Raw genomic sequence first — 23838 nt, 5'->3', positions numbered from 1 at the left:
GCAGGGACAGCCTTTACAGAATCCTCATCCACTGAAAGATGACACCTACCTGATCTTCCTGAAGGAACCTCTCCACACTTTTGTAGGCTTTCGTGAACTTATGCTTAACAATGAGTTCACACCACCGATGGCGAACCTGGAGGAACAAGAAGAGAGCCCAGTGAGCGACAAGCAGGCAGGCATCCCAGCCCACCGGGCCCAGTGACGGGCAGCCTCTGTATTCCGGAAAGCTGTGCTCTCAAATGGGCTGGCATTGTTGACACACTTAGTTTTACATTTTCTTTTATTTTTTTTTTACTTTTTATTTTCTTTGAGACAGAGACTCGCTCTGTCACCCAGGCTGGAGTGCGGTGGCGCGATCTGGCTCATTGCAATCTCCGTCTCCCGGGTTCAAGCGATTCTCCTGCCTCAGCCTCCCAAGTAGCTGGGATTACAGGCGCCTGCCATCACACCCCGCTAATTTTTGTAGAGACGGGGTTTCACTATGTTGGCCAGGCTGGTCTCGATCTCCTGACCTCTTAAACAGCTCGCCCCAGCCTCTCAAAGTGCTGGGATTACAGGCGTGAGCCACCGTGCAGTCAGTTTACTTTTTAAAGAAAGAAACCACACTGCTAATTAGGGCTGTCAGTCAACTTTAGAGAGAAAAGCAGGTGTTTCTGTTGGGTGTTTCACTGTTTTAAACATGATTTTGCAAGATGACAGATACTAAACGCAAAGCATAACTAGGAAATTCAATGCACATTCCGACCGGGCTGCTGGTGCTCCTTCCTCAGGGTGCTGTGAGGGTTCCCTTTCAAATCACCACTCTTTAAGCTCCTGCAGCAGATTTGGCTCAGTGCTGCTGATTTGTAACAAACACAGTAAGAGGCAGAGACACTGCTCTCTAATTCCCCGAAAGAGGCAGAGCACCCTTCTGAGAGTCTGGGGAAGGAGTAAGCCCAGGACACCCCTGAAGTGGATAGTTCCTGCTGTGTATCCACATGCATGTAGGTTTGCACAACATTGAAAACAGACAAGCTAAAGGTGGATGCCGTTCTTTTAAAAGATACACTTTATTAAAAGTTCACCTGCAGGAATTGGGAAGGAACCCCCACTCCCACCCTCTTCGAACCTCCAGACACAGTGGAAGAGTCCGATGCCAGCCCTGGTCGCCCTATGGACACAGGCAGAACCACCTGCGCAACGTATTCCCCACATCCCGGAGCAGGCGGCATCGCTCTGTGCTGCAGGCACATGCTCTACAAGATTCACCTGCCTTTTTCTACTGCATCAAAGCGCTCTCAGTTATACCAAGTCGACCATTTTATACTCCATTACTGAATCAACATTAGCCATACATGGAAGTGATTATGTGCATTTCAGAAGAGCCTCCTTCTATCACACCTTGTTTTTACTGGCTGTGAAAGAGGGAGATACTCTACAGTAATATATTTGCGGCAATAATAAAATGTAAGCAATGTCAACATTTGGCGAGGGCCCCTGTAAATGACATCATTATCCACTGACCTAGCTGGATTTCTCCTTTAATCTACTCTAAATAGATTTACATGCAAACAGTTAAGACTGAAGGAGAGAAACCAATCTTTTGGAAGAATCCTTCCCCCAGGCCACAGCGCCCTCTGAGAACGGGTGTTAACTCAGGAATTCCACTGGGCAGCCCTGGGTTCGCAGGCAGCCAGGCCCTTTGAAGTGCTGAAGCGGCATGCCTCTGGGAGGGGCTGATAGCCTCTGCCCTCAGAGCAAAAGGGAAGGAGGCTGGGACGACAAAATCTTTCCACCTTCAACAAAATGTGCTTTCCTTTACAGCCAACGGAAATTAACAACAGACTATACAAGAAAGAGTCCCTCCACCTCCCCAACAGAAAGAACAAATGACCAGAGCTCAAAGAAGTTAGCTCACATGCCAGAGGGAGCCTCTAGAAGAAACTGCACCCAGCTGTGGAGAACCCAAACTGCCCGCTGGACGCCTCCATCCCTCATCTCTCTTCCAACTCACAGCCACCTACATGTGCCACCAAACTGCCAGGTCCACACACCAGCAGAGGTATCATCTGCTGTGAGCTTTGTGAAGATGGGCACCAGCTCCCCAAGGCGGAAGGGCCTTGCAGGCAAGCTGGTGTGGTCTGGCGAGATGTCCACATGGATGGGAGCGACAGCTGGGGACAGGAGCTGCTGCTCTCAGACTTGGGGAAAGAGCCTATTTTCTTTTTTTTTTTTTTTTTTTTTTTTTTCTTTTTTATTATACTTTAGGGTTTTAGGGTACATGTGCACAATGTGACAATGTGCAGGTTTGTTACATATGTATCCATGTGCCATGTTGATTTCCTGCACCCATTAACTCGTCCTTTAGCATTAGGTGTATCTCCTAATGCTGTCCCTCCCCCCTCCCCCCACCCCACAACAGTCCCCGGAGTGTGATGTTCCCCTTCCTGTGTCCATGAGTTCTCTTTGTTCAATTCCCACCTATGAGTGAGAACATGCGGTGTTTGGTTTTTTGTCCTTGCGATAGTTTACTGAGAATGATGTTTTCCAGTTTCATCCATGTCCCTACAAAGGACACGAACTCATCATTTTTTATGGCTGCATAGTATTCCATGGTGTATATGTGCCACATTTTCTTAATCCAGTCTATCGTTGTTGGACATTTGGGTTGGTTCCAACTCTTCGCTATTGTGAATAGTGCCGCAATAAACATACGTGTGCATGTGTCTTTATAGCAGCATGATTTATAGTCCTTTGGGTATATACCCAGTAATGGGATGGCTGGGTCAAATGGTATTTCTAGTTCGAGATCCCTGAGGAATCGCCACACTGACTTCCACAATGGTTGAACTAGTTTACAGTCCCACCAACAGTGTAAAAGTGTTCCTATTTCTCCACATCCTCTCCAGCACCTGTTGTTTCCTGATTTTTTAATGATAGCCATTCTAACTGGTGTAAGATGGTATCTCACTGTGGTTTTGATTTGCATTTCTCTGATGGCCAGTGATGATGAGCATTTCTTCATGTGTTTTTCGGCTGCATAAATGTCTTCTTTTGAGAAGTGTCTGTTCATGTCCTCTGCCCACTTTTTGATGGGGTTGTTTGTTTTTTTCTTGTAAATTTGTTTGAGTTCATTGTAGATTCTGGATATTAGCCCTTTGTCAGATGAGTAGGTTACAAAAATTTTCTCCCATTCTGTAGGTTGCCTGTTCACTCTGATGATAGTTTCTTTTGCTGTGCAGAAGCTCTTTAGTTTAATGAGATCCCATTTGTCGATTTTGGCTTTTGTTGCCATTGCTTTTGGTGTTTTAGACATGAAGTCCTTGCCCACGCCTATGTCCTGAATGGTATTGCCTAGGTTTTCTTGTAGGATTTTAATGGTTTTAGGTCTAACATATAAGTCTTTAATCCATCTTGAATTAATTTTTGTATAAGGTGTAAGGAAGGGATCCAGTTGCAGCTTTCTACATATGGCTAGCCAGTTTTCCCAGCACCATTTATTAAATAGGGAATCCTTTCCCCATTTCTTGTTTTTGTCAGGTTTGTCAAAGATCAGATAGTTGTAGCTATGCGGCATCATTTCTGAGGGCTCTGTTCTGTTCCATTGATCTATGTCTCTGTTGTGGTACCAGTACCATGCTGTTTTGGTTACTGTAGCCTTGTAGTATAGTTTGAAGTCAGGTAGCGTGATGCCTCCAGCTTTGTTCTTTTGGCTTAGGATTGACTTGGCGATGCGGGCTCTTTTTTGGTTCCATATGAACTTTAAAGTAGTTTTTTCCAATTCTGTGAAGAAAGTCATTGGTAGCTTGATGGGGATGGCATTGAATCTATAAATTACCTTGGGCAGTATGGCCATTTTCACGATATTGATTCTTCCAACCCATGAGCATGGAATGTTCTTCCATTTGTTTGTATCCTCTTTTATTTCATTGAGCAGTGGTTTGTAGTTCTCCTTGAAGAGGTCCTTCACATCCCTTGTAAGTTGGATTCCTAGGTATTTTATTCTCTTTGAAGCAATTGTGAATGGGAGTTCACTCATGATTTGGCTCTCTGTTTGTCTGTTATTGGTGTACAAGAATGCTTGTGATTTTTGTACATTAATTTTGTATCCTGAGACTTTGCTGAAGTTGCTAATCAGCTTAAGGAGATTTCGGGCTGAGACAATGGGGTTTTCTAGATATACAATCATGTCATCTGCAAACAGGGACAATTTGACTTCCTCTTTTCCTAATTGAATACCCTTTATTTCCTTCTCCTGCCTGATTGCTCTGGCCAGAACTTCCAGCACTATGTTGAAAAGGAGCGGTGAGAGAGGGCATCCCTGTCTTGTGCCAGTTTTCAGAGGGAATGCTTCCAGTTTTTGCCCATTCAGTATGATATTGGCTGTGGGTTTGTCATAGATAGCTCTTATTATTTTGAGATACGTCCCATCAATACCTAATTTATTGAGAGTTTTTAGCATGAAGAGATGTTGAATTTTGTCAAAGGCCTTTTCTGCATCTATTGAGATAATCATGTGGTTTTTGTCTTTGGTTCTGTTTATATGCTGGATTACATTTATTGATTTGCGTATGTTGAACCAGCCTTGCATCCCAGGGATGAAGCCCACTTGATCATGGTGGATAAGCTTTTTGATGTGCTGCTGGATTCGGTTTGCCAGTATTTTATTGAGGATTTTTGCATCAATGTTCATCAAGGATATTGGTCTGAAATTCTCTTTTTTGGTTATGTCTCTGCCAGGTTTTGGTATCAGGATGATGCTGGCTTCATAAAATGTGTTAGGGAGGATTCCCTCTTTTTCTATTGATTGGAATACTTTCAGAAGGAATGGTACCAGTTCCTCCTTGTACCTCTGGTAGAATTCAGCTGTGAATCCATCAGGTCCTGGACTCTTTTTGGTTGGTAAGCTATTGATTATTGCCACAATTTCAGAAGCTGTTATTGGTCTATTCAGAGATTCAACTTCTTCCTGGTTTAGTCTTGGGAGGGTGTATTTGTCGAGGAATTTATCCATTTCTTCTAGATTTTCTAGTTTATTTGCATAGAGGTGTTTGTAGTATTCTCTGATGGTAGATTGTATTTCTGTGGGATCGGTGGTGATATCCCCTTTTTCGTTTTTTATTGCATCTATTTGATTCTTCTCTCTTTTCTTCTTTATTAGTCTTGCTAGCGGTCCATCAATTTTGTTGATCTTTTCAAAAAACCAGCTCCTGGATTCATTAATTTTTTGAAGGGTTTTTTGTGTCTCTATTTCCTTCAGTTCTGCTCTGATTTTAGTTATTTCTAGCCTTCTGCTAGCTTTTGAATGTGTTTGCTCTTGCTTTTCTAGTTCTTTTAATTGTGATGTTAGGGTGTCAATTTTGGATCTTTCCTGCTTTCTCTTGTGGGCATTTAGTGCTATAAATTTCCCTCTACACACTGCTTTGAATGTGTCCCAGAGATTCTGGTATGTTGTGTCTTTGTTCTCGTTGGTTTCAAAGAACATCTTTATTTCTGCCTTCATTTCATTATGTACCCAATAGTCATTCAGGAGCAGGTTGTTCAGTTTCCATGTAGTTGAGCGGTTTTGAGTGAGTTTCTTAATCCTGAGTTCTAGTTTGATTGCACTGTGGTCTGAGAGACAGTTTGTTATAATTTCTGTTCTTTTACATTTGCTGAGGAGAGCTTTACTTCCAACTATGTGGTCAATTTTGGAATAGGTGTGGTGTGGTGCTGAAAAAAATGTATATTCTGTTGACTTGGGGTGGAGAGTTCTGTAGATGTCTATTAGGTCTGCTTGGTGCAGAGCTGAGTTCAATTCCTGGATATCCTTGTTAACTTTCTGTCTCGTTGATCTGTCTAATGCTGACAGTGGGGTGTTAAAATCTCCCATTATTATTGTGTGGGAGTTTAAGTCCCTTTGTAGGTCACTGAGGACTTGCTTTATGAATCTGGGTGCTCCTGTGTTGGGTGCATATATATTTAGGATATTTAGCTCTTCTTGTTGAATTGATCCCTTTACCATTATGTAATGGCCTTCTTTGTCTCTTATGATCTTTGTTGGTTTAAAGTCTATTTTATCAGAGACTAGAATTGCAACCCCTGCCTTTTTTTGTTTTCCAGTTGCTTGATAGATCTTCCTCCATCCCTTTATTTTGAGTCTATGTGTGTCTCTGCACGTGAGATGGGTTTCCTGAATACAGCACACTGATGGGTCCTGACTCCTTATCCAGTTTGCCAGTCTGTGTCTTTTGATTGGAGCATTTAGCCCATTTACATTTAACGTTAATATTGTTATGTGTGAATCTGATCCTGTCATTATGATGTTAGTTGGTTATTTTGCTCGTTAGTTGCTATAGTTTCTTCCTAGCCTTGATGGTCTTTACAATTTGGCATGTTTTTGCAGTGGCTGGAACCGGTTGTTCCTTTCCATGTTTAGTGCTTCCTTCAGGAGCTCTTTTAGGGCAGGCCTGGTGGTGACAAAATCACTCAGCGTTTGCTTGTCTGTAAAGTATTTTATTTCTCCTTCACTTATGAAGCTTAGTTTGGCGGGATAGCAAATTCTGGGTTGAAAATTCTTTTCTTTAAGAATGTTGAATATCGGCTCCCACTCTCTTCTGGCTTGTAGAGTTTCTGCTGAGAGATCAGCTGTTAGTCTGATGGGCTTCCCTTTGTGGGTAACCCGACCTTTCTCTCTGGCTGCCCTTAACATTTTTTCCTTCATTTCAACTTTGGTGAATCTGACAATTATGTGTCTTGGAGTTGCCCTTCTCGAGGAGTATCTTTGTGGCGTTCTCTGTATTTCCTGAATCTGAATGCTGGCCTGCCTTGCTAGATTGGGGAAGTTCTCCTGGATAATATCTTGCAGAGTGTTTTCCAACTTGGTTCCATTCTCCCCATCATTTTCAGGTACACCAATCAGACGTAGGTTTGGTCTTTTCACATAGTCCCAAATTTCTTGGAGGCTTTGTTCATTTCTTTTTATTCTTTTTTCTCTAAACTTCCCTTCTCTCTTCATTTCATTCATTTCATCTTCCATCAGGGATACCCTTTCTTCCAGTTGATCGCATCTGCTACTGAGGCTTCTGCAATCTTCGCGTAGTTCTCGAAACTTGGCTTTCAGCTCCATCAGCTCCTTTAAGCCCTTCTCTCCATTGGTTATTCTAGTTATCCATCCTTCTAATTTTTTTTCAAAGTTTTTAACTTCTTTGCTATTGTTTTGAATTTCCTCTCGTAGCTCAGAGTAGTTTGATCGTCTGAAGCCTTCTTCTCTCAACTCATCAAAGTCATCCTCCATCCAGCTTTGTTCCGTTGCTGGTGAGGAACTGCGTTCCTTTGGAGGAGGAGAGGTGCTCTGTTGTTTAGAGTTTCCAGTTTTTCTGCTCTGTTTTTTCCCCATCTTTGTGGTTTTATCTACTTTTTGTCTTTGGTGATGGTGATGTACAGATGGGTTTTTGGTGTTGAAGTCCTTTCTGTTTGTTAGTTTTCCTTCTACCAGACAGGACCCTCAGCTGCAGGTCTGTTGGAGTTTACTAGAGGTCCACTCCAGACCCTGTTTGGCTGGGTGTCAGCAGCGGTGGCTGCAGAACAGCGGATTTTCGTGAGACCACAAATTCAGCTGTCTGATAGTTCCTCTGAAAGTTTTGTCTCAGGGGAGTACCCGGTTGAATGAGGTGTCAGTCTGACCCTACTGGGGGGGTGCCTCCCAGTTAGGCTGCTCAGAGGTGAGGGACCCACTTTAGGAGGCAGTCTGTCTGTTCTCAGATCTCCAGCTGCGTGCTGGGAGAACCACTACTCTCTTCAAAGCTGTCAGTCAGACAGGGGCATTTAAGTCTGTGGAGGTTCTTTGCTGAGTTTTTGTTTGTCTGTGCCCTGCCCCCAGAGGTGGAGCCTACAGAGGCAGGCAGGCCTCCTTGAGCTATGGTGGGCTCCACCCAGTTCGAGCTTCCTGGCTGCTTTGTTTACCTAAGCAAGCCTGGGCAATGGCGGGCGCCCCTCCCCCAGCCTCGCTGCCGCCTTGCAGCTTGATCTCAGACTGCTGTGCTAGCAATCAGCGAGACTCCGTGGGCATAGGACCCTCCGAGCCAGGTGCGGGACACAATCTCCTAGTGTGCCGTTTTCCAGGCCCGTTGGAGAAGCGCAGTATTAGGATGGGACTGACCCGATATTCCAGGTGCCGTCTGTTTCCCCTTTCTTTGACTAGGAAAGGGAACTCCCTGACCCCTTGCACTTCCCAAGTGAGGCAATGCCTCGCCCTGCTTCGGCTCACGCACAGTGCGCTTCACCGTCTGTCCTGCACCCACTGTTAGGCACTCCCTAGTGAGATGAAACCGGTACCTCAAGCAGAAATGCAGAAATCACCAGTCTTCTGTGTCGCTGGGGCTGGGAGCTGGAGACCGGAGCTGTTCCTATTCGGCCATCTTGGCTCCGAGCCTATTTTCTTAACTGCACAAAAGAAACCCTACTTGTGCCAGCTTTTAGGGAGGGTCCCGTGCGTGAGACCTGTCAGCTTCTAAGTGTTCTTTAAGTGTTCTAACAACCAACGCTTGTCTGATCTGACCACACTACACTTTTGGCAATGACTGTTGTCCCTCTAAAACTTGGAGGACATTATACAATTTAGATCTGATTGTGAGAATGGAGGGTTTCACCTCTCCTTTTCTTTCCGTGCTTTCCTTCATCTTATTTACACACACAGAAACAACGAAGCATAAACTGGGGCTTATTTCCTAGTAGAACAAGGCCCTCGGTGGGGGTTGGAGGCAGCGGCAGCCCACAGCTGGTGCAGGTCCAGATGGCAGGTGGAAGAGGCTCTTTCACCGTGGATCTGAAGTCAGTATTTCCACTTTTCTTACTGTTAGAAATAGTTCACTGTCAAGATTAGTAAGAGACCCAGGCTTCTGACCCCTGGAGGCTAACAGCATCCAGGAAGGACAGACCAAGCCCAGTCTCCCACCCCCACTCCCTTTCCCACCCCATCAAGAGAAGATAAAAACAGCAAGTCTTTTCATTATAAAGAGCTAAGTATATGTCAATATTTCAGCGACAGGATGCTGAGAAGACATCACAGAAATGCTGCGGGAGGCTGGGCAGGCCAGATAGTTCCTGCTCATGCGCAGTCTTCACTTCTCTTCGTTCCTTTGAGAAACAAAATCCTTATTTTTATCCCCCAAACTCTCAAGGACCCACAATTCGCACACCATTCGTCACCACAGGGAGTGAGGATGACATCAGTCTCACTTAAGCCCAGCAGTATTTCCAAAGGAGCCCTGACAGAATATCTGTCTCCAGACCACCGAGGGGCTTCAAGGTCGTGAAAGATGCTCTGCCCTCCTGCATCAAGTTCCTCTGCAGCTGAGAAGACAGGGAAGCCCTACGGGCCAGGGAGGTGGGGCCACAGAGTTCCACAGCATGCCACCAGAGGACAGCTGTCCAGTCTAGAGGTCTGCTCTTATTTCTTAATTTATTAACGAGGGTGGTCAACGTGTCTTTCTGTAATTTCCTCAGTCAGAATAAAAATGAACAGGGACAGCGCATGCTCCCAGGACGGTGCCTGGCACCAGCGGGCACTCCTGTCTCTTCCGGTCGCCAGCCACCCCACAGCATCCTGGCGGGGAGACCAGCCTCCCTGTGGACCCGGGCAGTTGTCTTCTCTGCACAATTAGGAAGGAGTTTGCTTTTCAGGGGTGAAAGCCACACTTCCTGGCTGCCTCTCTGCTCCCACCCTGTCTGGGAGCCGGGGCAGTGCTGGAGGCTGGTCCAGGCTCCCCGAGAGCCACAGCACTGTGCTGTCCCGTGCCTAGGAAAGCAGATGCTGGCAGGAGGAACACAAAACCCGGGCTCCTGGGGAGAGCCAGCTGTGGCCGCCTGCCACAAAGGACACAGAGGGCCGTCTGCAGGGGAGCAGCTGTGAGGGTCAGAGGGACCTACTAAGAGATAGTGTCCCCTCCCCCCTCCTCCCCAGGCCTGGAAGGCGGCGGAAGAACCTGATCAGACCCTTCCCCAGCCACAAGCTACCCCCACAAGCCTAGACCTGCGCTGGAGATCTGAACTTTTAAATCTGAAATTATGATAAGGGCTTGGCTCCCTAGGAGACTAGACAAAGTCCAGCTGGGGACAGGGATGGGGGAAAAATGTAACTGTTTCATTTTAGACCCAACCAAATGGAGACTGATCAGCAAATGAATCACACCCCAAAACAAGTCAATTTCTATTTCTCAGCTTTTTAAAATCCTTTTTTCTAGATTAATATACACGGTAAGGCCTTCCCCTCATCCCTGTCGCCAGACTGCCTTCAGTCCCTACTGTGGAGGTGGCCACTGGGCCAGTGTGTTTTACACACACACAATGTATTTTTCCTTTTCCTCCTAACAAAGATAACTTTATGCATTGCATTCCTCTGTACCCTGATAAAAATATATATTTACTTTATATAATTACATTGATATTTAATAGGATATCTTGACTTATGATTCCCATGAGTGCAGGAAGAGATTTCCCATTCCTTGTATTAATGGTTGCAGGGTAGTCTATGATACTACAAATAATTCTAAGATTAGCGAGACCCTGACAGTTAGACACAGTTTACGTCCTAACAGTAAAGACTGAAAACAACCTCTGATACAATGAAACACAAGGTGTGGGTCATCCCGTGCCCCGAGGGTATCTGTGTGCAACTTCCTAGATGTGGGGTGTCCAGATCAGTGTGTACATCTTCACTTTGAGAGGCTGCCAAATTGCCTTCCATGAGAGTGTAGCAATTTACACTCCTGCCAAAATCGATGTGAGACCCCACTTTCCTGTACCATCACCACCACTGAATTACCAAACTTTTGATAAGTGAAAAATGGTGTCCATGAGGTCCTTTAGTTTTTAATTAAGAGAGAACTTGAGGAAGGGACTAATTAGAAAGGTGGGGACAGTATTATGGACACCAGCCAGGTACGGTGAAGTACCAGAGACCATGGAAGCGGTAGCTAGCTACCCACTGGCCTGAAGAGGTGGGAGGCTATTTCTGGAACAGAGAGAGCTAGAGGCCTGGGAGGGGCTGCCAGCCTGCAGAAGGAGCGGGAGAGCCCCCATCCCCATCAGGGCAGCTTAGGCATTCTATTACCAGTTGAGTATAGCTGTTTTCTTTTCTTTTTTTTGTTTGTTTGAGGTAGGGTGTCGTTCTGTCATCCAGGTTGCAGTGGCTCACCACAGACTCCACCTCCCAGGCTCAAGCGATCCTCTGGCCTCAGCCTCCCAAGTAGCTAGGACTACAGGAATGTACCACCACACCCAGCTAATTTTTTTTTTTTAATTACTTTTTGCAGAAATGGGGTCTCTTATTGTTGCCCAGGCTGGTCTCAAATTCCTGGGCTCAAGCCATCCTCCCACCTTAAGCTTCCCAAAGTGTTGGGATTATAGGTGTGAGCCACCATGCCCGAGCATTTTTTTCATGTGCATAAAATCCTTTCCAGTAACTGTCTATTCATATTCTTTACCATGTTTTTCCTATTGGATCACTGGCTTTTTCTAGTTAATCTGTTGAGTGTTTTTGAGTACTAGGGAAATTAGCTCATCTTTGATGAAACTGCAGCTTTTTCCAGGTTTGTCAATCTGTCTGACTTTGTTCATGGTGGTTTTGCTTGTATTTCTTAATTGCATACAGTTATCTGGCTTCTCAGTTCTCTTCATTTATGTTTAATGTTTCATGGGTACATATGCCAAAAGTAATCAAATGGTACACTTTAAATATTCACATTTTATTGTATTTCTATTGTCAATATAGTTGAAAAATTTAATGACCTTTAAAACTGTGATTAAAATTCATGAAGTCACTCCAAATCCATGTCAGGAATCACCTGAGAGCCTAGAGTCAGCACGTATTTCAGCCCTACACAGACCCAGACCCCAGACCCTGACCAAAGGGGCGAGGGAGGAAAATGATGAAGTAGGTGTGGGAGGGAAGGAGAGTGGGCAAGTAGAGAAAGAACAAGATGGGCCGGGCGCGGTGGCTCACGCCTGTAATCCCAGCACTTTGGGAGGCTGAGGCGGGCGGATCACGAGGTCAGGAGATCGAGACCATCCTGGCTAACACAGTGAAACCCCGTCTCTACTAAAAATAGAAAAAATTAGCCAGGCAAGGTGGCAGGTGCCTGTAGTCCCAGCTACTCAGGAGGCTGAGGCAGGAGAATGGCGTGAACCCCGGGGGGGCAGAGCCTGCAGAGCCGAGATCGTGCCACTGCACTCCAGCCTGGGCGACAGCAAGACGCTGTCTCAAAAAAAAAAAAAAAAAAAAGAGAGAAAGAACAAGACGGCAGAAGGGAAACAGGGACAGGGAACGGAGAATGAGAACAGAGCTGCCTGTGGCAGTGAGCACAGGGTCCAAGACACCTGTAGCACCCGCACCTCTGCCCTGGTGCCAACCTCTCAAGCACCCGACACCTCACCTACCAAGGACATGCTTATCTCTTCCCTCTGCCGCTGCCGGTGCTGACGCTGGGCAGCAGACAAGCAGGTGGCCTGGGAGGGGGAAGAGCAGGTGCGGCCTGGGCCTGGCTGGCCTCCTGACCTGCCGGAAGTGGGCGAGAGCTCACATATGAAATAAATCAGCACAGCTCTTGCAAGAAGAAGGGGCATCTGGGTCTCTGGATCCTTTCCATGTCATCATAGTGAAGTTGACTTTTGCACAACACACAGGTGTGCACCCTTGAATATTTTAGTCCAATAAAAATTACTTTGGACATCTGCTGTTCAAAGTGTTCTGCTTATGGGACATGCTCAACAGAAACAATGAGAATGCCGCCCTCACTTAGCGTACAGGTGGGGGTAACACAGAGGTGCGATTTACACTGTTGGAAAGGGATTCAGCACTTTCCGGGTTTCCAAAGCCTCCATGAACACAGGGTAATGACAGCAAAGATTTTAGCGTTCTCCCAAGAGTGCTCCACACGACTGGTTCTTTGAGGTTGGGTGCAGGTGGGAGGGTCTTGGAATCTAGGGTGGGAAGAATGAAGGGCAGGTATGTGGAAGCCAATTCACATCAGGCACATATCTGGCAGTAGAGAATTAAAATCCTCAAGGAATCCAAGTAATGGTTCCAGGATTGTGGACCCTACCCCACTGACAGACTGCCACAGGGAGGACGGGGTATGTCTGTGGTACAGGCCTGAGCCACCTAGGAGGCCTGAGCAGACATGCAATCTGGGTATCCAAAAAGCACATGGAAGGAAGCACACACACAGGCGCTGGCTATGAGGATGGGGCTCACTGATTCCAAGCACATTCATGGCAGCCAACTGCATGACAGGCACTGGGAAATGGTGTGGGGCAGAGTGATGGTCAGTACAAACACGTATGCATATTTATGTGTGCATACGTATCCACAAGATGTGTATATGTAGAACATATAGACACACACTGAAATCAAAGTGTTATTTCCCAACGCTTTCCTTCGCTACAGGCAATGCAGTCTGATATTTTTATTCTTTGCTTTTTGTTTTTTGAGACCGAGTCTCACTCTGTTGCCAGGTTGGAGTACAGTGGCACGATCTTGGCTCACTGCAACCTCTGCCTCCCCGGTTCACGCAATTCTCCTGCCTCAGCCTCCTGAGTAGCTAGCAACACAGACATGTGCTACCATGCCTGGCTAATTTTTTTGTATTTTTAGTAGAGATGGGGTTTCACCATGTTGGCCAGGCTGGTCTTGAACTCCTGACCTCAAATGGTCCACCCACCTCAGCCTCCCAAAGTGGTGGGATTACAGATGTGAGCCACCGCGCCCAGCCTGCTGGGATTACAGGTGTGAGCCACCACGCCCGGCTTGCTGGGATTACATGGGGGAGCCACCGCGCCCGGCCTGCTGGGATTACAGGTGTGAGCCACCGCGCCCGGGCGTGCTGGGATTACAGGCGGGATCCCCCATGCCCAGCTTGCTGGGATTACAGGCGGGAGCCACCGCGCCCGGCTTGCTGGGATTACAGGCGGGAGCCACTGCGCTGGCCTCTTCTTTCCTTTTTTAAAATGCTGGCTGGTGACCTACTAGATGGATTTCATGACCCACTGTGTCTTGACTCCCTGACAGTGTGAAAACCTACATACAAGCTCAGCTTCTAGAGCCCGATGCTCCAGGCTGGACCCTTGTCGGCTCAGGCAAGCTGCTCTAACCAGGCCCCACTCCAGCTCCAGCTCCCCAAGATGGGGGTTAGAAGAGCGTCAACATGCAGGGAGGGCCACAGACAGGCTGGACTGGCACGAGGTAGGAGGTAGGAACCACATGGCTGAGAAAGAGCCTGGGCCGGGTCAGAGACTCACAGCAGGAGAGCAGAGGGAGCAGGGGCGTCCCAGGAGTAGTAAGGGCCTGGGAAGAGCTAGAGCTTTTCAGGCCATCTCCTGGGAGGGAGACCCAGGGACAGGCACCTGGGAATCTTGCAAACCGTTTGTAAAGATGGCTCCCTTAGCCTTGCCCCAGCCTCAGCCCCAGCCAGACTCCACTTCTGCCTTTACAGGAAACTTATCACACACTACCCAAGAAGTTCCATGGAGCTGAACTCCGGAAGGCTCAGAAACACAGTGGAGGGGGAAGCCTGCTCTTCTGACTTCCTCCAATGCTAGAAAAATGGCACGTGCCTAAGAGGGACACTTAGAAACCACATCTTGGATTTGGGACACAGGTCCCATGACAATGGGCATGTCTATGATATAACCATAATTTTAACTAGGATATGGTAAAGGGGCCTCCCCCTTATTTGATTGCTTTTTTCTTGGAAACAGGAAAGCTGCTGAAGGTTCCTCACAACTTGAACCACTCTAATCTCTTTTTTAAAATAATCTTTTTTAAGACGGAGTCTCACTCTGTCGCTCAGTCTGGAGTGCAATGGCATGATCATGGCACACTGCAGCTTCCAAATCCTGGGATCAAGTGATCCTCTCACCTCAGCCTCCCCAGTAGCTGCGACTACAGGTGCGTGCCACTATGCCTGGATAAGAGTGGGACCCTGTCTCTATAAAAAATACAAAAACTCCTGGGCTCAAGTGATCTCGCCTCAGCCTCCCAAAGTGCTGGGATTACAAACATGAGCCTGGCCCCTAATCTCTTTTTAACCCAAGATATCTTCATGTGTCCAGAACCAGATTCCTGGTAAACTCCAGAAGAGAAGCTGGCAAATTTTTTCCTTCAAGAGCCAGATGTTGAGCACTTTTGGCCTTTTGGTCAAAGCAGCCTTAGACAACATGTAAATATGTGGGCATGGCATGGCTGCCTTTGGATAAAATGTTATTTACAACAACAGGCAGGGGCTGCACCGGCTCAGGCTGGGGTTGGCTGATCCTTGCTCTAGAATGGATGCCCAAGCTACAGCTCCCAGAGCACAGCATACATGGTGGTGTACTGGTGTTCACCCCCCAACATCCACCAACATGATGTCACTGAACACAGAGATGAGGCAAAAGGTGAACAATGGCCCCGTGAGTGGGTTTGGGCCAGCTTTAGCACAGCCCCACCAGAAAATCGGAGGTGCTCCTTAACGCTGGTCCTGACACCCTCGGCCTTATTCCTCCCTCTGCAGGTCAAATTCCTCTGTACAAGGAAACATGCTCTGGCATTCATCTTGAATCAGACTCATTAAAAAAGGGCACTGTGTCTTTAGAGTACCCCAATACTGGAGACAGAGTCTGAAAACCAGTGTCTTACAGAAAAATTACTCTGCCTGAAAAATAAACATCATCCACGAGGGCCTGAGTAGACATGGCTACAGGCACAAGACAGAGCAAGCAGATGAGCTCTAAGAACTCAGCCAGTACACCCAACTTGGTTCCGAGAGCTGTGGTGCCACCACCAAAAACCATCAAGACCAAAGACAGGAACGGCCTCATTGTCTCTTCCACGGCAATCCTGGAGCCAGGATTCAGTTTGGTGCATGCTCGTCACCATGCTTAGAAAAGCAGGTATGGCTCCTTTTGGTAGCTGCTTTCCTTGCTTTATTTTTAAACATTTAAAAATTACAAGCAGATGACTATACACAAATACGGAACCCAATGTACATGAAATTCTAGCCATTCATGTCAAATTCACTTTTGATCTTTCCAACAGCAACAATCGACACAGATACATATTCAGCATCCCAAATTCAAAAATCCAAAATCTGAAATGCTCCAGTGAGCATTTTGTGTGTGGGGGGGAGTTCGGGGGAGGGTCATGTCAGCACTCAAAAAGTTTGGGATTTTGAAGCATTTCAGAGTTTGGATTTTCAGATTTGGGAAACAACCAGTTAAGTATAATAAAAATATCCTAATAACTGAAAAAAAATCTGAAATCTGAAACATTTCTGGTCTCAAGCATCTTGGATAAGGAAGACTTGACCTGTATATTACTTTGGGTTTTTCCTTCTCTCTGCCTGCCACTGTTGCATTTACTGGCATGGTGCCCTTCTGTTAATATACTACAGCTCACTGTCTTTCCGTCTTCTGATGACACTACAAAGTCTCAAGTGTGTCCTAGTAGCCTTTAGCCTTTTAACAAGAAAGCTATCCTGGGACCAGCAGACAGGGGGTACAAGGAAATCTGCTGTGACACTAGATGGCATTGCTGCGGCCACAGCTCATCCAGCAGACCCAGGTTCACTAGAGTGATCTGACGCGTCTATATCTCCTAGCTCACCTCTGCAGCCCGGAGATCAGCTCCCAATGTGCCCCCACTGGCCACTCTCAGAGTTGGGCTTGCAGCCTTTCCAGCTCCCACTGCTCTCTGCACTGCCGTGTCCTTCTCCGCTAGTCTGATGTATTTATTTACAGTATCATGCAAGTCTGGGGCGTGCATAGGCCTCTGGGCCATCTTTGGGCCTGTCGCAATGCCCAGCACATAGTACATGCTTGATAAATGCTTCTGAGTAAATGTACCACTTGAAAACTTGGAATGCTTTTCAGCTACTCTGAAATTATAATGCACAGTTAGAGGCTATAAAATGCTTTGAAGAATGCCACCAGTCCTATTTATAACAGGAAGCACTCCCCTTTCTTTTCAGTCCTTTTGATTTTCAAATTTACTGTTGAAGAAGGAAAAAAAATCTGTCCAGGGAACATGATCTGGGAAGCCCATTAAACCTCATTTAGAGTTCCATTTTATTTCTGTAAACAGAAAGACCAGGGCTCATGGCTTTTCTAAGTTAATAAGTCTACCCTGCAATAAACAAACCTGCTTTGTCAATTTGTGTCCTTAAATTAGATTTAACTTGACTTTACAGTGGGCTGACTGGCTGGTAAGGGGGGCCTCTGCAAAGTAGCCACAGGGCAGACAGCATTCCAGTGGGGGACTGCCCTTGGGGGCTTCTGGACCGGTGGAGGCCGTCTACCTGCTCAGTCTCATGGAAAGAGGAAAAGAACCTTTCGCTGTGTGGTGATCACATCAGGGCTGTCCACATTTGTGTTTTCATTATTTTATTTTCTCTCTCACCTTTTCTGCTCCTTATTTCTGAAGGGCTGCAATCTGAATGTTATTTTTTAAACTAAAGGAAATTCAAAGTTACTTTATTTGCTGCCGCAAAGCCAGGTTAGTGAATTCCTAGGCACAGGGTTAAGAGGACAAATGAAGCATTGGAGGCTCTTACCACCCTTGCTGGAGTCAGTTCCTACAGCTCTTGTCTACACCTTACCTAGTTAGAGCTAAAGCAGCAGCAATGTGCAAAATGGGGGGCATCTCAACTGCTACCAGGGCCATCACACTTGACATGCACATGGAGATCATGGTGAGGGTCAAGTGTGATGACAAACATCAACTACTGATGTCAAATACAAACGTCAAGTATGATAAAAGAGGCAATCTTGCTTCACTTGTGTGGTCTTAGACAAATCTTAACTACTTTTGAAAACTTGGAATGCTTCTTATTTTCCTCCAAATAGGCTCTTTTATTTAATAACATTGGTGCTATTAAAGGCTCCAAAAAGTACAACGTGGGAGCCCATGTGGGGTTCACTTTGAAATATGGCACAGTTTGCCTTCCTTCCATACTGAGAATGCTCATCCCTTCCTTCCATACTAAGACTCTCATTGAATGGCTATCCATCTCAATATGTAATTCTGAAATTAGAAAATAATACACCCTACCTTCTTTCTTCAATTTGTTGACATGTAACTCCCAGCCTTTGCTGAAAGGGATTTTCACTGCTGGCAGAAACAGTGACCATGGTTACTTCCTCTGATAAGCCCTGCGGACATTCGTCCCCTTCCCTCACTTTCCCTGGAGGTGAATTCAGCCTGGAGGGCCTCCCCAAGTCTGAGGGATGGCCAACTCTCTCCCTTCACCTTGCTGTGTCAGACATGAAATCCAGGTAACATCATTCTCCAGCAAGTAAGTCGACTGGACATTGAGGATAAAATGGTGACTAAAACAGATAAGCACTTGCCCTCTAGGAGCTTACAGTTCAGCAGGCAGTTTAAGAAAAATCCAGTAAACCAGCAAGTGTAGACTTGTGTTGGTGACAAAAGCCACGAAAGGGTGCATGAGGCAACAGGGAGTAAACAGGGCTACGGAAGGAGCGCGGTCATAGAAAGCTCCCTAAGAAGGGCCATGCACACTGAGACCTAAAAAAGGAAAAGAAACCCACCACTCAAAGGGGGCATCCTGAGCCCCACCAATTTGTAGCCGTATCACATTTTACTCCATGAAAGAAACTCAGCCTTCCCTCCCCTTCTCTTCTTAGTGGCTATTTCTTCTGATACCTTTCTCTTCAAGAGCTAGAGAAACAGGCTTTTAAAAATAAACCCCAGAGACTAAAGAACTAAAACTATACAACTTTTAGGAAAGACACAGGCATAAATCTTCATGACCCTGGCAATGATTTTCAACAAAACAAAGGAAACAAAAGAGATACACTGGACTTCATTAAAGTGAAAATTTTTATACCTCAGGGACTACCGTCATATAAGAGTATATTTTTGCAAACTGTATTTGACAAGGAACTCGTATCTAGACTATATAAAGAACTATTATAACTCAGTAATACAAAGACAAACCAATTTAAAAATGAGCAAAAGGTTTAACTAGCCCTTTCTCCAAAGAAGATATGCAAATGGTCAATACGCACATGAAAAGATGCTCAACACCATTAGTCAATACGTGAAAAAAAAGGAATGACGACGACAGTGGGGTACCAAGTTACATCCAACAGGATGGCTAAAATAAAAAAGACAGACAATAACAAGTGCTGGTGGAGGCTGAACCCATACTCACTGCTAGAGAAAATGTAAGATGGTTTAGCCACGTAGAAAACACACAGGCAGTTCCTCAAAAGGTTAAACAAGGGTTATAATCCAGCAATTCTACTCCTAGGAATATACCTAAGAGAAATGAAAGCATGTGTCCACACAAAACCTTACACACACGTTCCTAGCAGCATTATTCACAATAGTTAGAAGTGGAAACACCCTGTCCATCAGCTGATGTGTGGATCAACAAATGCCATCCATCCATATGACTCCAAATATTTGGCAATAAAAAGGAATGAAGCAATGATATATGCTACAAAGAAGGATGATCCCCAAAAACATTATGCTAAGTCGAAAGAAGCCAGTAACAAAAGACCAAATATTATATATAATTCCATTTATGTGAAGGCCCAGAAGAGGCAAATCTATAGAGACAGAAGAATGAGTGCTTGCCTAGGACTGCGGAGCTAGGGATGACAGCCAAAGGGTACTGGGTTTCTTTTGGGGATGATAAAATGTTCTACAAGTAATTGTGGTGATGGTTGTACAACTCTGTGAATATATTAAAAACTATTGAATTATATACTTTAAAATGGGTGCACTTCATGGTATGTGAAGTATAGCTCAAAAAAGTTATTAAAAACAGCTAAGAGCCAAGTTGAGAAACCCTAAGAGCCAAGTTGAGAAAGGCTGTTTTGGCGAAGGGTACTATTCTACACAGTCTACTCTCAAGAAAAACTACCTGGTGCCCTGAGAGCCGAGGCCATGGAGGAAGGTCAGCTTTGGGCTGCTGGTGACTGGCTGGTTCCCTCAGTGCCTGGGAACTTCCTGTGCCCAGCCTGGGCATCTGCTTCCACCCACGGATGGGCAAAACCAGGTGGTCTACAGAACACAGTTCCATGTGGTTCAAGGTTGCAGCAAAGCAATATGCAGAGAGTAAACAGCCTAAAAATCATTTTTAGTGCCACCCCACAAAGTTTAGCCAATCTCTACTGTGTTTATGTTCTAAATTTTATTCCCTGCCATCCATACAAAATTCCACCATTTACATGCAGAGCAGGCCTGGGAACGTGCTTCTGCAAGCTGACTCCGTGTGAGCGGCCTGAACGCAAGGGGTAGAGCTCACATCCTATCTGTGCTGTGAGCTTCTCACAGCCTGAAGGCCAGACAGATCCACCTCTCACATCCTGGTGTGCCACAGTTCTAGAGAGCAAAGACGGTGTACATGAAAGGCACCAGAAGGCAGAAAAGCCACCTGGAAAGCTATGTTGAGAGCTGTGGCAGAGGGAGCCCTGTATTTCAGGGCATTTAAGGTATACTTTAAATGGGAATATGGCTAAGTTTACAATTGTAAAAAGAGACAACAATGTTCAAAGAAAGTTGTGTGGTTTTTGGTGTGGATTTCAGAACAGAAATCCAACACAAAAGTACGTAAACTACTGACTGAGCTGTAAAGAACCCAGAAGCACCAATTAAAGCCCAATGCATTAATTCCACTTGAGAAGCCTTTGGACACAAAATGAATATGAGATGCTGCTGGCTTCCTGGCTATACCGGAAGAAGAGCATCGGCGCACTGCTATTTAGACCCCAGAGAATGTGTAAATCTCCATCTCCATCTTTCTGAGAAAATCTATACAGACTGGAGAGCGCCCCATGGAGCAAACGCAGAGGCCCTCACATCTTCATAGGTCGGTAACAGTGGGCCTGCTGCTGAACCCTGTGCAAACAGCAGACGGCAGGGACACTCTGCAACCAGCGGCTTTTCTAATAAAGTCTGGCTGAACTGTAGCTAAAAGCCACCTACTAAATGCCCTCTCTCTTTAAACAGATAAATGCTAAGCTGACCATTTAAGAAAAATTAGCCAAATTATGCTGTCCATGGCTCACTTTTTCTTTACTTTCATTTGCTATAAATTCACAGTAAACAAAACACAATCTTCAGGAACAACACAGGAAATTAGTAATCTAAAAAAGAAAGTTCTTTGTGATTTTAGAGCAGCTTTTTTTAAAAAAAATCCCTTTATCACCGTGTAACAGGGAAGATGCTATTGCAGGCTTTCCACAGGAAAGTTCCAGAGGCACTGAATTGAATAACAGAAAGAAAACCCTAAGAAAGATGTACTGAGAGATAGACCGTCCTGACTTTGAAGGAATGCTCTGAAACATCGATTAAATGTTTCATAAACCAAATAAGACAAAGAAAAAATATACAAACAAAACCAGAGTTATATAAGAACTCTATTCTTTCTCCTATCATAAAAAGCAGATGGTTTAAAAAGATATGTCTAAAGTAACTAAAGACAGTTACCCCAATCCCTTTTTTCAATCTATACCCACCCACCTGTTAAACTCTAGAAAAGGAATAATGCTCCGTCAAAGGGACAGCCGTGACCCTCACAAGCATGGTCTCGACTTTCTAAAAACCTGAAGTCACACTATTCACAGGCCATGTTCTAAAGTTCAGATTCATTGGTATCTGGCCTCTTGATCTGTAACCTAAGGTTGATGGCATCAACGGGCCAGTAAGCCAGACCCCTGTACCTGCAATCATACTGTGAGAAATGGCCTAATGCTGAGTTTCTGTGGGTTGCCAGGTGGAGGTGGCAAGTGTCAGCTTGCCCTTTTGGGATCCCGGGGGGACCTAGTTCCTTGTATTTTACCCTATAAAAGCACTTCACTAGTTGCACACACTACTCTGACACTCTACAATGGTGTCCTTTTTCATGTTCAATCTGAAAACCTGCCTTGTAGGGCTCTGTTCCACAATGGTGCCTCCTGACAATGCTGGATGACGTGGTGAGCCAGCTGGCTTAGTAATGAGGCCCTGGATTCGCCTGCACCAAGGGCAGCCAGCAGGAGAAGGGGAGGAAAGGGAAAGGGGGCCTGCGTGGGCACCCTGGACATCACCAAGATGGTGCCGGCGCCTTGGCACTGCTCCTACTCATAAGCCTCGGTGTCCTATGGGGCAGAGGCCTTGGTGCCAACACCGTGGTGGGAGGGGCAGAGCTGGGTGCTGCCCTCACACATCACCATGATGACACGACCTGATGTCAGCACAGCCAGAGTTTCTGCCTTTATTACGCTTAGACTCTGGATCAAGGCAGAGAAGAGGAAGGACTTCTAAGTTCAGCACATTACATATTAATAAATCTAAAGCATTGAGCATCCTAAAATGGCAACAGAGCCCAAAGAGATTATATCTAACCTTTCCTCTAAGCTACTCTGTAACAAAACAAAATAGAAATGTCTTACTTATTTGTAGCCAGAATACTATGAAAAAGAAACCAGGGAAGAAAAAGAAGCTCCAACAGCAGGGAAAAGACCCTCCTGAACACTTCACATCTCCAAGCCCTCCAAAGCAGAAGACGAAAGTCATCTCTAATGGAAAGAGTTTTAGCACTGAAAGGGACGAACAGAACCACAACTATGGATCAATTTTAGAATCTGGAGATGTAACAACTGTTAAACCTTCATTCTTTGTCCCTTTGGTTAAGTCCCTCTAGAGTTCTATTAATCATTAAGCGCTTGAGTCACAGAACTATGCTTTTGGCCCAAATGAAATTCATAAATGAGCATTAAAGCTGTCAGATGATTGTGTTGCTGGAGTCACAACTTCCACCTTTGGACTGCAAATAAATGCTATGGTGCTTTCTTCCCAAGTAAACAATGAGTAACAATGTATTAGTAACAGCATATTAAGATAAATACCAGCTTGTGGACCCACCCCCCCACCACTGGCTTGGGTACCATGCATCAAAAGAGGTAGACAAGGTCAGGCACGGTGGCTCACGCCTGTAATCCCAGCACTTTGGGAAGCCAAGGCAGGTAGATCATGAGGTTAGGAGTTCGAGACCAGCCTGGCCAAGATGGTGAAACCCCGTCTCTATTAAAATACAAAAAATTGGCAGGGCGTGGTGGCTCACGCCTGTAATCCCAGCACTTTGGGAGGCCGAGGCGGGTGGATCACGAGGTCAGGAGATCGAGACCATCCTGGCTAACATGGTGAAACCCTGTTTCTACTAAAAATACAAAAAATTAGCCGGGCGTGGTGGCGGGTGCCTGTAGTCCCAGCTACTGGGGAGGCTGAGGCAGGAGAATGGCGTGAACCCGGGAGGCAGAGCTTGCAGTGAGCCAAGATTGCGCCACTGCACTCCAGCCTGGGTGACAGAGCGAGACTCCGTCTCAAAAAAAAAAAAAAAAAAAATTGGCTAGGCGTGGTGGTGGGCACCTGTAATCCAGCTACTCCAGAGGCTGAGGCAGAATTGCTTGAACCAGGGAGGTGGAGGTTGCAGTGAGCCAAGATCGTGCCACTGCACTCCAGCCTGGGCAGCAGAGTGAGACTCCATCTCAAACATACAAACAAAAAAGAGGTAGAGGAGACCTAGACCCATTACACAGGGTCTGCAGGGCCTCTTCAGCTACTGCCCGTGCTACAGGACAGGCCTGTGACGCTGGTCGTTTTTTCCATTTCCAATCAACCTGGAGTTTCCTTTCCATCCTGGAAGGCAGCCGGATGAGTGCTGAAACAGGTATGTCCTTACAATCTGTTTCCTCACATTCACTTGCTCCTACTAGTTTAGCTTGCAATTCTACATGAAAGTGTGGAGCCTCCCAAGGTTACATTCTTTGGCACTTTGGGAGAGTATAGCTGGCTCAGGGTGGCCTCTAAATGTTGTTAGCAATCTTTTT

The 23838-nt window shown here is 45.9% G+C and overlaps 1 protein-coding gene across 10 annotated transcripts in view; it reads right to left on the bottom strand.

The window, feature by feature from the left end:
- The window catches only part of AOPEP (aminopeptidase O (putative)), a 400140-nt gene that overhangs the window by 30223 nt on the left and 346079 nt on the right, over positions 1–23838 (bottom strand). For all 10 annotated transcript variants that reach the window (XR_009215307.1, XR_009215306.1, XR_009215305.1 and 7 more), the window contains one exon: positions 50–136. Coding sequence is in view for 7 of the 10 variants with exons in the window: in XM_032164582.2 (XP_032020473.1) it covers positions 50–136 (87 nt within the window). In the remaining 3 variants the exon portion in view is untranslated. The remainder of the gene's footprint in view (positions 1–49; positions 137–23838) is intronic.

This window comes from Hylobates moloch, unplaced genomic scaffold (assembly GCF_009828535.3).
Source record: "Hylobates moloch isolate HMO894 unplaced genomic scaffold, HMol_V3 SCAFFOLD_10, whole genome shotgun sequence".
NCBI classification, from domain to species: domain Eukaryota; kingdom Metazoa; phylum Chordata; class Mammalia; order Primates; family Hylobatidae; genus Hylobates; species Hylobates moloch.
Note: the sequence above shows the minus strand (reverse complement) of the source record. Positions and strands in the feature narration are given on the sequence as shown.